At 39.8% G+C, this 17,119-nt stretch overlaps 1 protein-coding gene across 2 annotated transcripts in view; it reads right to left on the reverse strand.

Annotated features, from left to right (window-relative positions):
* Positions 1-1,164: 1,164 nt before the first annotated feature.
* Positions 1,165-17,119, reverse strand: part of MMP24 (matrix metallopeptidase 24) — a 42,652-nt gene continuing 26,697 nt past the window's right edge. For both annotated transcript variants that reach the window (XM_081194713.1, XM_081194714.1), the window contains exons 4-9: positions 15,244-15,548; positions 9,526-9,687; positions 6,699-6,913; positions 5,677-5,815; positions 5,264-5,530; positions 1,165-4,766 (exon numbers count right to left, since the gene is read on the reverse strand). In XM_081194713.1, coding sequence (XP_081050839.1) covers positions 4,429-4,766; positions 5,264-5,530; positions 5,677-5,815; positions 6,699-6,913; positions 9,526-9,687; positions 15,244-15,548 — 1,426 coding nt within the window. In that variant the 3' untranslated portion in view covers positions 1,165-4,428. The remainder of the gene's footprint in view (positions 4,767-5,263; positions 5,531-5,676; positions 5,816-6,698; positions 6,914-9,525; positions 9,688-15,243; positions 15,549-17,119) is intronic.

The following is a 17,119-nucleotide window of genomic DNA, read 5'->3' on the forward strand; positions in this document are numbered from 1 at the left end:
AATCTAGTGCGACAATAAATTGTTCAGCTCACAACATATTTTCTTTATGAACTGTAGTGGTCCAATAGACTATTGAAAACTCCTTTATAGCTATAGTACTTAACTTACTGACGTTACACAAAATGCCCTACTGCAACAGCTTTCAGGCATGTTTATATATATATAAAACTTACCATACGTGCTCACATTGGAACGTCTTGTAAATATCTAGCATCCATATATGCCTTTAAGTGCAGCCACATTGAATAATAATTGCTGAACCACTGTATCCCAGATGTGAGTGCAGTGGCATTTGATTTAGCTATCTGACCCACAGATGACAACTAAGAGATTGAGTGTGCACAGAGGACTAGACATTTTCTTCTGCCATGTGGCTATTTTTCTGAGAGTAGCCAGACTGCTCTGTGAAGCAAATGTAACCTTCTGCAGCAGCCTTTAAATGTTAGCAAAAGTGATGGGTAGAATGTTTAAGAAAAGGGAAACAAATAACTTACGCAGTAACCAGTAGGAAAGAGACTACTTGGTTTTTTAAAAAATCTATTATGAATATGGAAGAAATGGAAAATACATTTAACACCTTAAGTGTGGAATCTAGAAACAAGCTCCCATCAACAGATTAGAAAAGCAAAATATTTCTGCCTGAAAACAGCAAAAAACAAAAACTCTGAAATCCAGGAGAACCAGAAATGTAACACCTTAGGGGCAGGCAGATTTATTGGAATATTAATAAATTGGCCAGTCTCAAATTTTTAGAGAGTTTGGAAACAACAGATGCTGTTCAAGTGTCCTGACAACCATTCATTTAAAAATGTATGACAAGATGACAAACTCCTTTAATAAATGTGCTGGTGTTTGATTTCATGAGCACTTTGTTTGTGTGGTATGGCAAAATGACAAACTCCTTTAATAAATGTCAATTTGCATTGTAACACAAGTAGATTTAGATACATAACAGTGTAGATAAGGAATTAATAAATAATGTGATTTTATAAAATTTAGATCTGACTCAAATAATAATGAGATGGGACATTATAACAGATTGAGTAAGATAAAAATTTTAGGTACTAGGATAAGATCAAGTATCAGCAAGGAGGTGTTTTCAAAGCAGAGCTGCAAGACAAGGATGAAATCCTATTGAGTCCATATGATGGCAGCATCTTTTAAATAAGTGGATAGTCTGACAGAATTAGATATGGGGCAAAACTCTAAATCTAGTTAATACCATATGTGATCTTGATGATGTGTTACATAGGGACCACTCAGCTATTAGCAGGAGGCTTCCAAGATGTTTAAAGCAGATAAAGCTTTAGGGGCAATTTTAATTATTTTTAAAGCAAAAATGGATTGCCATAAGACAGTTATGCAACTTCTAGATTATATCAAGTATCTGCTCTGGAAATTTTATCCTTCTCAGGTGAGTAATTTCAGAACAGTACCAGTGTTTGGAATTAGATTCAGGTGGGTAGCCGTTTTGGTCTGATGCAGTTGAAATAAATTAAAAAATTGTCCAGTAGCACCCTAGAGACCAACTAAGTTTGTTCTGGGTATATGCTTTCGTTGCATGCACACTTCATCAGATGGTATTTGAAGAAGTGTGCATGCACACAAAATCTTCTACCCAGAACAAACTTGGTTGGTTTCTAAGGTGCTACTGGACAAGTGTTTGGAATTGTGCTGAAAAAAAGCTTGATAGTGTGAAAATTATTCCTGGGTGCACAACTAAACCATATTAAGAGTTCCACAGAATAGCAGAGTCCCGAGCTTGCAACTTGTATGGATATTTTACTCTGCCCAACTCTTTGAAGCCTTTAGAGTGTTGCAATTAAATTCACATATAAATCAGTATTTGGGGGTGGCAAAATGCACATGAGCAAGTACTGTCAACCTGCATTTCACTGTTTGTAGCACTTTCACATCTGTTCAGGTTCATTGTATTAATAGTGATTGCATGCAAACCACACACAAGTTACTGAGGTTTATGTTGCTTCACAGAAGCAACTCCTTACATGCACTGCTAAAAGTCAACATGGCCTATCTAAAAACCATGCTTGCCATCCTCCCCTGAGTTGATACTTAATCAATAGCTGCAAAAAAAAGGCAAAATGCTGTAGCACCTTACAGACTGCCTTATTGTGGCATGAGCTTTCAAGGCAACATCAAATGTATTATGTGTATCCGCTTTTAAGTATATCATGGCTTAGCTTTTCTAAACTTTCACCTGAAAGTGAAGGTAATATAAGGGAAGTATCTTCTAGTTACTGTTACATGCCGAAACTGGGACAATCCAGTGTCTCACCCGTAATACCAATTTGATGATTTTGGGATAGTTGTGGGGGAGGGAATGGAAACCCCACCTTGAATAGTTCATGATTTTTGCCCCAATTTGAGGAGTTGGAAAGCCTAGAGTGGATGTGCAGACGACAGTCAGTGGACATGGGATAAGCACCTCTCCTCGCAAGTGGGCCCTGCATCTCCATTATTTTGGCTTAAAAAAGGTTGGGATCAGGCCACTAGCAGAACAGACACAGTTGGCAGAATGGATTGTCCCATCTCAAAATCTGCTCCAGAGGACTGGGAAACCCTCCATAGCAGATTTGGGGGGAAATTAGGAAAGGAAAGACTCTGTGATGTTGGGTGTTGTCCTTAAGTGTTTTGGCAACATGAACTTGTGATATGAAAATAAAAATTAAAACCCCAAAAGATTTTTCTCTGATTGCATTCCTATAATTTCCAATAGGTATCTAGCATAACAGCAAGTAGAGAATCTCCTGAAAAGGCAAAAAAGATTGATGTCTTGCCAACAAGAATGAAAAAAATATACTGCATCAGAATAAACCAACTTGGTTTGTCTAGCCCATGAATAAACCAGAAATACTTAGTTTTTATACCTACCTGGAAAGCAGAGTTGGATAGTTTCTACCAGGCCATCAAGAGCACAACTAGTGAATGCCATCCGGTGTAGTAGTCTAAAAGATACGTGCAGCTTTCTTGTTTTAAAGATACATGTGGCACACCAAGATCATTTAAGCACCGATAAAATACTGCAATTTACTTTATACATTTTGGTGAATTTGCCAGATTAAAGTTTCTAAATTGCAATCTTTAGGATAACCTCCCACTCATGATTAAGTGGTATATAAATGCTTCTTGAATAAACAAACCAGATTTTAAAAACATGAATTTCCTTCTAGATGCCACTCCTTTCCTGCACTACCGCAACTACAATTCTCATAATTTTGTTAAAGAATATCAAGCATCCTAATGTACATGCCACTTGGCTTCCATTTATAAAAGAAAAAGGATCAAGGGGACTTGTATTTGCAGAGTACCATATACAGTATCAAAGGTGGTATGTTACTGAGTGCCAATCACTGGGGAACCCGCATGCCCTCGTGGCTTCCATCTGGCTGGCCACTGTAAGAACAATGTTGGGCTGGATGGACCTTTGGCCTCATTCAGCAGGAGCCTTCTTACGTTCTTAAATATCACAGAATTTACCTTTAATCTTATAATGGTAACAATTAATTTATTGTTGCCAACTTAAAATAGTGGTAATATGACATTTAAATATTTAGTACATGACAGGTTCTTAAAAACAAAGAGTTTTAAGGGCTGCATTCATGTTAGTGTTCAAACCCAATTGCTTAGTCTTGCAGACTAGTTGTATTCACAAATTTCGGTTCCTGGTTACTGTTGTGATTTGATCTGGCTTTAGAGCTGTTTGAAGTCGTGGTCTACACAGAATTATCTCCTAAGAGCTCTTTATGTGTGTCTGCCATTGCAGAGTGGGAACATCAGCTAATTACCATGAATGTACAAAACATCTGACCAGCAGGTATTGGAAAAAAACGGTATCCAGGTAATTGCCTGGTTCCTGTAATAAATTAAAATATTTCAGAATGACTCGGCCTCAGAATGTCTTCTTCAGAAGGTCCTGAAGTGTTCCTTTTGTGTCCCACAGTATTATCTCTCTTTTGGATGACACAAGTGTAGAAAAAAAACAACTTGTTGAGAGGTGTTTGGCTACACTGGCAAATGCTGGGTTTGAAAGAGGGCACTGAAGAAGATTGCTCGGGTGAGTTGAAAAAGGGTTGAAGCAAACTCCTCTTGAGGTCTCTGACACTCACTGAGTGGGTTGGTGAAAAATGTCACACCAAGACATACACGGCACTGAGGCAGTCAGTCAGTCAGAAGGAAAGCGGCTCCACCGTGCAAGGCCACCTGGGTTTAATTGAATTTTGTTCCTGTTCTTTCAGTCCCAGAATTCTCTCTGACTCATCTAAGTCTCTTGAAGAGTTATGTATGTTTGTTTGGCAGGCTATCCTTCAATCTCCCCCTTTTCAAAATGTCTGCAGCCTGTTGCCACCATCCTCAATAGTCGTCACCGTCTTCTCCCATCTTGTCAGCCCCAACGAGCTGGTGAGCCTGTCATACCCACTCTTGTACGGGTCGTCTGTAATAGGTCACGCTTTGCTGGACCTCTTTGTTCTTGAACTGGAAGATTGTGTATACCAGGACAAGGATACACAGAGATAAAATGCAGGGGATCACGACTGCAATTGCATTGACAGTGCTAGGCACATCGTTTATAGTCACCATAATATCCACGTCTTCGTGAGAGAGCCGCCGGTCTTTGCTCCGTTCAACCTCCTTTTGGTTGCAGCCCATCCAGTCTTTGAGGATTGACCTGGGGTATCCCGGCTCCACAGTCAGCCTCTGGTTATCAAACTTCCAGTATTCCTTACCTTTATAAAAGTAGGTATAAACTGGAAAAGAAAACATATATTATTCCATTCTGTGCCATTCACATATTCTGGAGGTGTGCAGGGAAGAGAAACTATTCTGTATATGGCAAGAGAGGTTATGTTGGAAATACAGATGGTCTGTATGATATATATTGGATAACAACAGGGAGGGAAATCTATCTTACATTATGCAAAGAAAATAACTTTTGCTTCTGTACTTGCATTCATGGGGATAAGAAAAATTGATATATATTTTTATTATTAAAATTGGAGAAAAGCTCAGATGAAAACCAATCAATCACCCAGTTTAGGAAGAATATCATGTGCTATGAAACAAATATCTGCCTCAAGTTTACTTTGGGGTGGGTGGATATGTCTTATATGGGCAAGTAAATGTCCATGACTACATGTGTCTGCAATCTTGTCAATGTTCAGGCTTTAATACAATCTGAATGCAAAGTTCAACACATGGAGGATTATTAAACACTACTAAGCTGCTAAATAAGCTTAATACTTACAGCCTTCTTTACTGACAAAAGCTCCTTGCGGGGCTTGTGGGATTCCTTTCCACACAGTGATGGGTTTGGGGTAGCCGGGATCTGTTGCTCTCTTGTCTTCATTATACCTCCAATATCGGTCTCCTTTGAAGAAATAGGTTTTGCCTACAGGCTCCCACCTTAAAGCTGTGTCGATCCCTTCCCGGGGAAGACAGCTGCCCAATTCCACTAGGTTGTGTGGGTACCCTGGCTCTGCAGTCACCTCCTTGAAAACCCAGTATTTATCGCCTACGCAAAAAAGCGGGAGAGGAGGGTGGGTAAGATATAATCAGCAGCAGTCAATGGGACTTTGCCTTCCTCTGGAGCAGGTTTGGGGGACAACAGGAAGGGGGAGTTCACTCACACAGCACTGGATACAACCTCAAAATGTTTACCTTTAAAGAAAACAAATTTTCCATCAGATCTTTCATAGGCAGCATCAATTTTTGCAGGGAGCCCTTTCCAGAACTGTTCGATCTGCATGGGGTAGCCTTCTTGCACTCGGTTGTTACGGAGACGCCAAAACCAGCGGTCCTAAAAGAAAAAGAAGAAAGAAAAAGAAGAGTCTTGTTAAATGTCTACATCAGATTCCAACATGAAGTGATTAAGTTAATTTTAAAATATCACAGCACCCTCAGGTTTCCTAATGTCAGTCAGTATTCCTCTCAGGCAGAATTAGACTCCTCCACTGCTTTGTTATCTTATATTAGGTACCAGTCATAAAAAACCAGTCTTACCAAGCACTAACTGCCACCTCAAAAAAGTGCCAAATAGTGCCACTAACTGCCACCTCAAAAAGCTGTAATTTCCTGCCCTGCTCAGAACTTCTCTCACTATTCCTACAACCAAATCATTACCCCAGACAAAATAATAGTGTACTTTATTATTTATGGTATTCTCTATGTTTAAAGTCTCAAAATAAAATTCAGTAGCAGAACCAGAGTGAATCACAGAGGGCTGTGTTCATCTTTTACTCTGAGCAGATCAATGGGTCTACTCTGAGTAAAAGTTAATTGAATACAATCCAAAGAGTCTCACACATGTCTGATCTACACACTGTTCATTAAGAAGGTAGAATTCTGGAATACTAGAGAAGATTCATTGATCAGGACAAATGCTGGAAACAGGAACTACATCTGCAGGGCTCGTTTGGAAACAAGTGAAAAATTTATATTTTTTTGTCCTAGATTTAAGAAGTTTCACTTAATTTAAGTGTTACTGAAGGAAATGCATTATTTCAGCTATCAGAACAAACATTCGAATTTATTATCATTTCTTCAAACCAAGACATCTACCAATAAAAAAACCTGCAGAGATTAAAATACCAAGAAAATTTGGTGGCATTTAATTAATTATACATGCATTTGTAATATATAAAGATTAATGAAAACAGCTTTGACAGGATGATTTTCACTACCTTAAAAACAAACATTTCTCCTCTGAAGAGAGCCACAGTATTGAAGTTCCCATCACAAATGTTTGGTTTACTGCCTGGGGTAGAAGGCCTGTCTCCTAGAGGAGGTCTGGGAGGTCTCGAATGTCTGTCATGCTTTCTTTCTGAAGTAGAATGGATTCTACGAACAGGAAGGGTTGGTAAAGGTCTAGTGGGTTCTAGTGGCTCAGCAGGTGGGCCTAAATAAATAAAAAAAAGAGGGAAGAGAGAAAACTAATTAGCAGCTTGAATATTGTACCCATCATTTGAAAGATCATCACAAAGCTTGAACACTCCTTCCCATTTCTTCCTCAAAATCTTTCCTTCCACCACAGACATAATCACCATCCTCAACTTGCTGTCAAAATTATTGGCTGTAGATCACAGAATCATAGAATTGTAGAGTTGGAAGGGATCACAAGGGTCATCTAGTCCAACCCCGGCAATGCAAAAATCTTTTTCCAATGTGGCGCTTGAACCCAAGACCCTGAGATTAAGAGTCTCCTGCTCTCTCATCCCAATCATGCTCATACTTTTGTGTAACATCATCTAGCAACAGCACCTGACCTTTGCATTGGAACTGGCCCATCCATTTTCCTAGGACCTCATAGTCAATTATTATTAGATCTCTTTCCTACCTGGGACCTCATAGTGAAGGATAGGTAGGAAATCTAACAAACGATAAGACTCTAACTTGTCCCCAAAGCCACCCTATTTTACTCCTTTGCATCCCAGTACCTCAAAAACTTAATCCAAGAGTCTAATCTAAATAAAACCTAGTAATCTAGGTTTTTAAAGTTCCCCTTGTCTTGGTTGCTGTTTCCAAAATTTGCTGTTGTATCTGCTGTATAGAATATCAGGCTCTAAAATCCCAATGAGAGCTAACTGCTCTCACTGCATAGCAATAAGGCCCTCAGAAGCAACCCTCTGCAAAAGCATACATCAAATTCAGATAGTTTATACATATACTTTCTATTCCTTAGCCACAAACCTTGTAAAGGAATGTCCTATAGCTGGAGTCAGGAGAGGTGTATAAGATGGAAGTGGCTATTTTCAGGTGGTGAACAGTAGGAGCCAGCTCCAGATTCTGCAAATTGAAGCTGCCTCAGGCTGGAGCCAAAGAAAAAAGTGTTGGCCCCTTTGCAAAAGGCTGGATACAGGTGACCATTTAACCACACAACTGCACTGGGCGTATCATAAGTCTCTCCCCACTCTGCACCCCGGCAACTTGGCAACTTGGCAGCATGATAAAGAGGGCTGATTCACACATGGTAACTTCTTACCAATTTATTTTCCTGCATTCTAGTAACCTCATTAGGCCACTGAAGTATCTCATACATGGGTCCGCCTCTGACGATTGTTCAGACACTGACTGCATTGGCAATCTAGCCAGCCCCTGAGCTAACTGAGACTAGGCATTATGGTCACATGTTGGTGGGTTCACCTGCACTAACTCCTACGTCAAAGTGCCAGTTTGGGTTTTTAAAGCTCTTCACAACTTGGGGCCAGGGTACCTGAAGGACTGCCTGTCTCCACATGTTGGTTGTAATCTATTCTTTGTTTTCCTTATTCTTCAACATCCAAAAGACAGCAGAACTGGCTGCCAGGGGGGAAACCTTCTCGGTGGTGACATCCTGACAGTGGAACACTCTTCATCTTGACTGAGTTCTCATTTTTATGCTGCTTCTCATGTCATAATCACTGAGGTATTAGAAACCCTCACAATTTAGTTTTTTTGGAACACTGTTACATGGTACCAGCACCACAATATCCCATTGGAAGGGTGTGGCCTTGCTGCAAGGAGGATAACACTGAAAGGGAGAGCTCTTTTCATTGTGTGTGTGTGTGTGTGTGTGTGTGTGTGTGTGTGTGTGTGTGTGTTGCTGCTCTTCTCTTCATTGTTATTTTAAGGGGGTGGTTGTCAGTAAAGATGTGTGTTCCAGTACTGGAAAGGGGGAGTCCATAGAACTACATGAAAACAGAAAAAGGAGGCAAAGGATCAAACAGTAGCAGAGTGTTGCTGTGGGAGAAAGGGCAGAAGTGCTGGAATTGGTACTATATCAATGATTTCATTTTAAAATCTGGCTAAGAATTCCTTTCCGTATTGATATTGCAGTCTGAAATACTTCTTAAAATGTTGACAGTTTGGGGGAAGGGGGAGGGAGTAAGAGAGGAAGATTGAACACTGAAATATTTGTCAGACTTGAGCAACTATTCTACTAGTTGGTTATACTCACAACAGTTGCGCAGGATGGAAATGGAATATTACCAGCCAGCAGCATATTACAGTAGGGGGGGGGAATGCAATTTCCCCATGCAATTACAAGGGAAAGTCACTTCATATGCATCCTGCTCACCTGCTCAGTGACCTGTTCAATGCTCACAGCAAACATGTGGAAAGGCTTCAAGGTTCCCTGATGACAGTATTCTAAGAGTGCCCTGTTTATCAGTTACCAAGATGCAAGACATGGGAAGAGGAGGTTTTGGGTGACTGCCGTTCAGCTTTGGAAGTAATCTTTGTTTTTACTGCAGTGTGCCAAACCCAGACCCTGATCATTTTCCTGTAGAGGTTTATTTACACGAACAATTGATTGGTAATGAAAAATAAGTGGGAGTTATTTTAAGTGTGTTTTCCCTTGCTATAAGTTTTATTAAAAAAACAACAACATGGGCACAGTCACCACATGCCCACACATCCCAGATAAATATATACATCTGTATATTTCAGTACCTTAATTTGCCTGAGCTTATGGGAGGCGATGAGGAATTGGCATCCTGCCAATGGCAATTAGTAAAACAGGTACCATCTTACCATAGATCTTCTGGATTCCTTGAAGGTCATCCTGTGGTAACTTAAAGTTGTGTGTTTCCATATATTGATAAAAAGGAGCCATGATGGCGCTGGGGTCATTGGAGTGCTCAAGACCTAAGGCATGGCCCAGTTCATGTACCGCAACGAGAAAGAGGTCATTTCCTACAGAGGCAAGATGTTACAAGCATCAGCATCAACATCCATAGGGTGTTAACAATATTAACAAACAAGCTTAACAAAATTCTAAAGAAGAAGATAAAGCAGTTTATCCAACAACTATAGAGGCTCAGCAGGAATACTTTTAAAAGTAAGTCTTGCAATGCACCTGGTCTAATTAGATGATCATCAGATGCAGTAGCTGGTGCATTGCAATTGGTAAGAGCATGACCAGGAAGTCCCTGGTTCATATTTATGGCACAACAGACACATTCATCTTTTAAGGCACCAACAGATTCTTTGCTGTCCGCTAAATATAATGTGATAAGAGATTGCAAAAGACTGTTGACAATGTGTAATTAAACCAGCAAAGGAGACAATGACTGAATCACTCTGCAAAACTGAGAGAATATATTTTGAGAAGTCAGAGAGAGAGAGAATGTAAAACCTAAGTCTAAAGACATATGCCCCAGATTCAATTAACTGTTTGTGAAGAAGTCCCTGATCAGCATCTTAAAAGTAAAATATGTAGCACTGGGCTTTTGGAGTTTAGGGAAAGTGAAGACTAGAAGCTAATGAGAGAACAGCATCAAAAGAAGGGAGGCAAAAATGCATCCTAGACATGCCCTTTGTTGCATCAAATGGCTATGTTGCTCAAGGACATCTCATGAAGCAAAGGGTATTAAAAGTTTCATGGCTCTGGATTTTGGAATTCTGTTTTTCGGTACAAAAGTGTGCCTTTAAAAAATCCATTTGGAGTCTTGGGATCAGAGCAAATAAAATCAAATGTACAAATGTACACATGTACAAACAGTACAACAGTTTCATTTGGGAAATCGGGAGGACTGATTCTTATCAACATGAAAATGGATGTCCTCAAAGAGTGAGGGGTGGTTAGCGGTCAAAACAAGAGTAATCTGATAAATAAAGACAAGGTTATTAAACAAGTAGGCCATAAAATAAATCACATGTGTGGTTGAGAGTAATGACAACAAAACCATGATTATTTAAAGTAAAATGTGGCTGATCCTAATCTGTCTCTAACTGCCCTACTTTGTTATTAAACTGAGAATTAAGCTTTGCCAGCATGGCAACAATATTATTAATGAGACACACTTCATTTATTTCAGTTCTGTAAGTTGAAAATAAGTGAAAGGCAGTCCTAACCGTGTAGCAGCACGTTGAAAAGTAAGAGAAATGAAACAAACATGTGACCGGGGTCTAAACAAGTAGGAATGACAGAAGGGAGATAGTTTTAATACGATGGCAAAGATTAGATGAGCCCCTTTAATAGGATAGCAAAGCAGATAATATAGCAAAGTAGATAAAAGAAAGTGGATAGAATGTTGAAATGGTTTCATCCACTTAAGTCAATTTTTTTCTGTCGTAATAGCTGCCTGATTTTCAGAAAGGCAACAGAGGAGAGTTCTAAGAGCAGATCTTAAAACAACCTGAGAAATCAAAATTGTTTAGGAATTGCAAAAAACCTGACATGTCATCTGAAAGCTTCGGTAAGGTCTGGAGAAAAGCTCCTAATTTAGTCCAGCGTCAAGGCATAGGCATTTATTTTGTCACTAGTGGCTGTCCTTTTTAGTTCTTGCAGTACAGTGTTTGAATAAAGTACAGGTGCTATCTGAATTTAGGGTATGACAGCAAAGTGTGGAACAGCCTTATCTAAACCATGTGGTGTGGTACCCAATGAAATCATACTAAGAATAGACTCACTAACATCAGTGGACTTATCCAAGTATAGAGTGGCGGTGTTGACATTACTGCCTCAGACTGCAGTGAGTGCCCCCCCCATACCTCTGCTGTGAATTTCACGGCTCTCCCCCTCCCCCAGTGCCACCCCAGCTGCTCACATTAGCACAGCTGCATTTGTTTCAGATTTGTATGCCAAGGTGTTTCACAGCTTGTCTAGAGACAAATTAGGAATGACTTAAGGATTCCAGTTACAGATAGGTAGCCGTGTTGGTCTGCCATAGTCAAAATAAAAAAATTCCTTCCAGTAGCACCTTAAAGACCAACTAAGTTAGTTCTTGGTATGAGCTTTCGTGTGCATGCACACTTCTTCAGATACACTGAAACAGAAGTTGCCAGATCCTTCTATAATACTACAACCAGACTTAACACGGACACTGGCACCAGAGCCTGCAATAAACCCAGATGCCAACTTTGCTGCCACATACACCCGGACAACACCATTACTGGCCCCAACAACATCACACATACCATCTTGGGACTATTTAATTGCTCATCGTCTAACATTGTGTATGCCATCAAATGCCAACAGTGTCCTTCAGCTCTCTATATTGGACAAACAGGCCAAACCTTACGCCAAAGAATAAACAGACATAAATCTGACATCAAGAATCACAAAGCAGAGAAACCAGTAGGAGAACACTTCAATCTCCCAGGACATTCTATACAAGATCTCAAAGTAGCTGTTTTACTACAAAGGAATTTCAGAAATAGACTGGAAAGAGAAGCTGCTGAATTGCAACTCATTACCAAACTTAAAACCATGGAGAGACCTGGTCTGAACAGAGACATTGGATTCTTATCTCATTATACATGACTAAGCCATTTCTCACCTTCTCACCCCTTGCCTTTTCCTGTAAGACCTATTACAGTCGTTAAGAGTCGTCAACAGGCTCATCTCAGCTATCTGCCAATCTCCCATTCCCACCACCCTTCTGAGTAATACCCCTCCCCACCTTCTCACTATATAGAAGGATCTGGCAACTTCTGTTTCAGTGTATCTGAAGAAGTGTGCATGCACACGAAAGCTCATACCAAGAACTAACTTAGTTGGTCTTTAAGGTGCTACTGGAAGGAATTTTTTTATTAAGGATTCCAGTTGAAGAGAGGCTGATTTGAGAAAAAACACATCAGACAGTAATATTTCATGGCAAAGCACAGGATACGAATGCATTTTGGATAATGCCATGTGAACATGGAATTACAGCCTAGCACCAGAAACATAGTGAGTGCTGAGTAAATGGTTCACACAGCCTTAGTTAGGATACCACCCCCAATCAACAGTCCTTGGGGCATTATGGGTGAAGCAATGCCATCTTGAGTTATAGGAAGGCTGCAGAGGCCCAGGATTCCTCTGTACCCAATTGTTCATGAGATGCTAATAATCCATTAAATTAGTGGTTTGTGCAATAGAACAATTTTGTTGCAGAGCCCCTGGAGCCCCTAATTACACCCTGGGCTTTTCATGCTTTTCATCACCTTTCAAAAATACTAAGTGATCCAGAATTCATTTCAGGTCACCAGCAGTCAGGTTAATCAAATAAATCCCTATACCTGCCACACCAACAACAGCCTGCATATATATATTTATATAAAATCAATGCAAATGTCAATGCCCAGGATTCAGCCTGCTGTGGATCTAGGTTCAGGACCATCAAAATCTGCATTATACCACGTGAGACCATTGTTCCATCTAGTTCAGCATCACTGGCTGCTCTCCAATATTTCCAGCAGGAGTCTGTACCAGCAGAACCTGGAGCTGTTTTACCACTGAGCTACAGCCCTTCCCTAAATGTTTGGCTGTATAGCTGATGGAAGTGGTGGGGGCTAAAGAAGTATGATTTGGTAATCAGTATAATTTTCAAAGCAAGGGAGAAAGGGACTACACTGCCAGTTTTGAAAGGACATTATTTGAGAAAATTGAGGACAAGGGTTCACCTGCCTGGGATACAGATTTTGAAAGTCTACTTCATCATGGGGGAGGGGGTGCCGCCTCTCTCTCAACCAGGATGGCATATAGGAGTTAACCAATGCATCTTAAGAACTCTGAATCTGTAGTTTATTTTGCTGTGCAGTTGTTCCATATTTGTTCTGCCTTCTCTCTAATCTTTAAAAATACATTTTCATTTACAATAATTAAACATGAAGGGCTTCCTGCTTACTGGGAGAGGCACCCAAGTAAGATGCTTAGGATTGGGGAATACAAAATATTTTAAAAATGATAATGGCTCAAGGTCGTGGTAAAATAGGATGTGGTTTCATTAACTCTAGGTAGCTGAGAAATGGCAACTTCACAATGATCTGATACGAAGTGTGAGTAGTACATAAACAACAAATGCTTAATATCCATATTACAGCATTCACAAGGAGCCCTGAAAGCAATTTTGGGCAGTAACTATACCACTGCCTTTCCACTTATAGCAGACTTCCTACATGAATCAACTGAAATGTATAGCAAGTCCCCAAACTAGCACTGCAACTCCATAGGACACAAAGACTCCCACAGTGGCTTCTTAAGCAATTGTATATATAATGACAGTCATGTGGAGTCCCAACCATGCAGAAGCCAATTTTAGCAGCAATCACAGCCCCACATTCATGGAGGAGATACTATGTTTTTGTTATATTTATGTAATTTCTACAGTGGAGTAAGGCAACCTCATCACACAACATGAAACCAGAAAAATACTGTAGTGGGGAACAATAATACAAAATCAGAATAATCTGTACAAATATATATAGAGAGAGAGACTTCTGAGAACCATTGTTTTAACAAAATCCCTGAAACAATCAAGTAGTGTATCTATTTTCTCCAAGTACCCTCATCACAGCTGAGCACTCTACATCCAATTATTTCCCCCCAGCCTCTGGGTAACAGCCTCAGAGGGTGGGTGGCTTCATACTGTGGTATTACCTACTTGAAGAATATACTGGGATTTAAAATATTTGTATTTCCCACATAATCACCATAATTAGAGGAGAACATTTCACAGTGAAGCCTTGTTAAAAAATAATAATTGTATTTATAGCATGGACTTTACTGGAAAAGCATCACTGCACAGCATCGTCTCTGCAAAAGATGCTATCATCAGACCTTGGGCTACAGAATCACTCACTTGAAATTTATTTGAACCCAGATTGGACAACAGTCTTTTCTACCATCAATGGGCTTTTTGCCCCAACTAATGGGTTGTTTTATCCCAAGAGTCTTCTGAACATTGATGCACAAGAATGATGTTTGAATAGATTGCACATCCCTAAAGTCCAACTAGCGTAGACACAGATCCCCAAATCCAGGAATTAATTCTTCTATTTGGACTTTTGTATGTAGGGTGTTAGAAATGTACATCCTGTTCAAATGTCAATTGCACAGATCTGAGTGCAGTTTGGATCTCAAATGCATCTGAAACATTTGATGCCATATTTACTTAGTACTTACAATAATTAAGTAAACTTAATTTGTGTAAACTTAATTTCACCAATTAATTTTCTCTCTTTTCCCTTTTCCCTTTTACCTGAGAATTGTTCTAGTTTCTCAGGCAGCTAGATCAGAGTGCCATTTAAATTTCATCTGTCGGTTCATATTGCTTTGGATTTATAAGCAAAACTGGCATTATTTTTTGGAGGGCAAACTCATGTTCTTGGGCGGGAGCACGGATTTTTGTCCACCTTAGTATCACCAAACTTCGGACCACATTCTTACAGGAAGTCCTGTGATGACACCTCTTCCTTTCTGCAAGCCAACTGCCTCATGAAATGTCATATCAAAAATACTGTTATAAAAGCCCCACGTCATCTTACCATCATGGTTAGAATTTCCCAGTGTCCATGGTTCATCTGAATCAAAATGAGTATCGCCTCCTATCCCTGGTCCAGGAAAATAGGCATGGGCTAGGAATCCACCCTCCCCATCAAAAGGAGAGCTGTCACCATGGAAACCAGAAGCAAAAAATATCATAATATCTGCCTCTTTTCTGTCACTTTTAATTTCATGGTAAGGAACTTCTTCAAAGGTGAGCGGAGTCACCCTCTGCCAAACATCAAATGCTTGCCGGATGGCTTTCCTTGTATCAAGCTCTCCAACCTTGGGGGTGTAGTTGTGAACACTGTGAAGAAGATGAGAAGGGGTTTATTTAGGAGGATTCATTCAGAGAATTTCATATTCTCTGATGTTAACAAACATGTTTCAGGACTCAGATCGACACAACCGTAATACTACATTTTGAGCACTTTGATATATTTTGAGAGTCCTTTCAGGTACGGTACACATTATGAGGTTTACAAATATTTCCTACATAATAATAACAACTAGAGGGTTTAAAAACAAAATTCAGAAAACGTAATGACTTAAAAGTATTGCATTCCAACAGCTAATCCATAACAACAAGGCCACCACAAATAAGAGCCATTTACTGTCCTCTCAATATGAATACTCAGGGCTTGGTCAGATGACAGGTTCCTGAGCTCCCAACTGGACATACGGGAAGTGTTTTGGAAACAGTAATATACCTTTATTTCCTAATCACAGTTCTGCACTGAATCTGGAATGCAAATTATGAAGGCTGTGCTCAACCCTTTCGGCTACCAGACTGGCAAAGCATTTATGAATACCGGAGACTGGATGGGTTGATTCAGTGTAACCTCTCCTCGCAATGTTGTCTCAGTCCAGAAACAGGAACCTATTTGGATATAGTTTAGAGGCCCCGATAAATCATATCTCTATTCAAAACCCTACATAGCAGCAAACCTGGCAGTGGGATAAACTCCACAAGCTGCTATACAGAAAGCCAATCAGCTTGACAGTGTGGTCACTTGGTGGAATTAATCCCCGATAATCCCCATATGTAATACAGAACTGTCTCTATAGTGTAACTGCTTAGCATCCCATCCAACTGCAATGCTCAACTCTGTCCACAACGACTGCAGAATCTAGTACTAGTGCCATTTGCTTCTTGTATGGGTAAAAGTGACTGACTCAGGGATCTTAGCAGACTATAGTCTAAAAAGCATGTTGCCATTGATAATGTGCGGGATGGAAAAGGCATATGAAATGTTACACCATTGTACAAAATCAATGGGTTGCCTTCATCTAGAATACTGTGATCAGCACAGATGATTTAAACATAGGATATCACAGAATTAGAGTAATGTCAGTAAAGGATAAGAATGTTGATAGATTCTCACACGAGAAGAGTAAGAGAGAGAGGAATCAGGGTTTAGGAAAGCCAGAAAGACAAAAATTAATAAATGTTGATAAAAAACAATGTTAGATGACTGGAAAGGGAGACTGGGGAATCACCTCACATGCAAAGTAAGGTACAGTGAATTAAAAGAAAGGAAGGATAGATGACATCACTACAGGAACGAGTTTTCTGAGACTCAGATGAGTAACCCCCATCTCCTCCTCTGACATAGCCATGAGGTCAGAGGTTTTCACTCCTTTTTTCATTTGTTTGTTTAATCATAGTTTTGCAATACAACTGAACCTCAAAGCATGGTTTTTTCAATAAGCCAACTTTATAACCCTTCAGGGTGGAAACTCCTATTTTAGCAATATGGCCAACATTCTTTGGACCTGAAATGAAAAGGATTGGATCTGTAACAGCCCTTAAATTGCAATTAATTGTAACAAACATAATTATAATTTATCAATTTGACTCTATAATATTTTATTTTA

Source organism: Podarcis bocagei (assembly GCF_964188305.1).
Source record: "Podarcis bocagei genome assembly, chromosome: 5".
Lineage (NCBI taxonomy): Eukaryota > Metazoa > Chordata > Lepidosauria > Squamata > Lacertidae > Podarcis > Podarcis bocagei.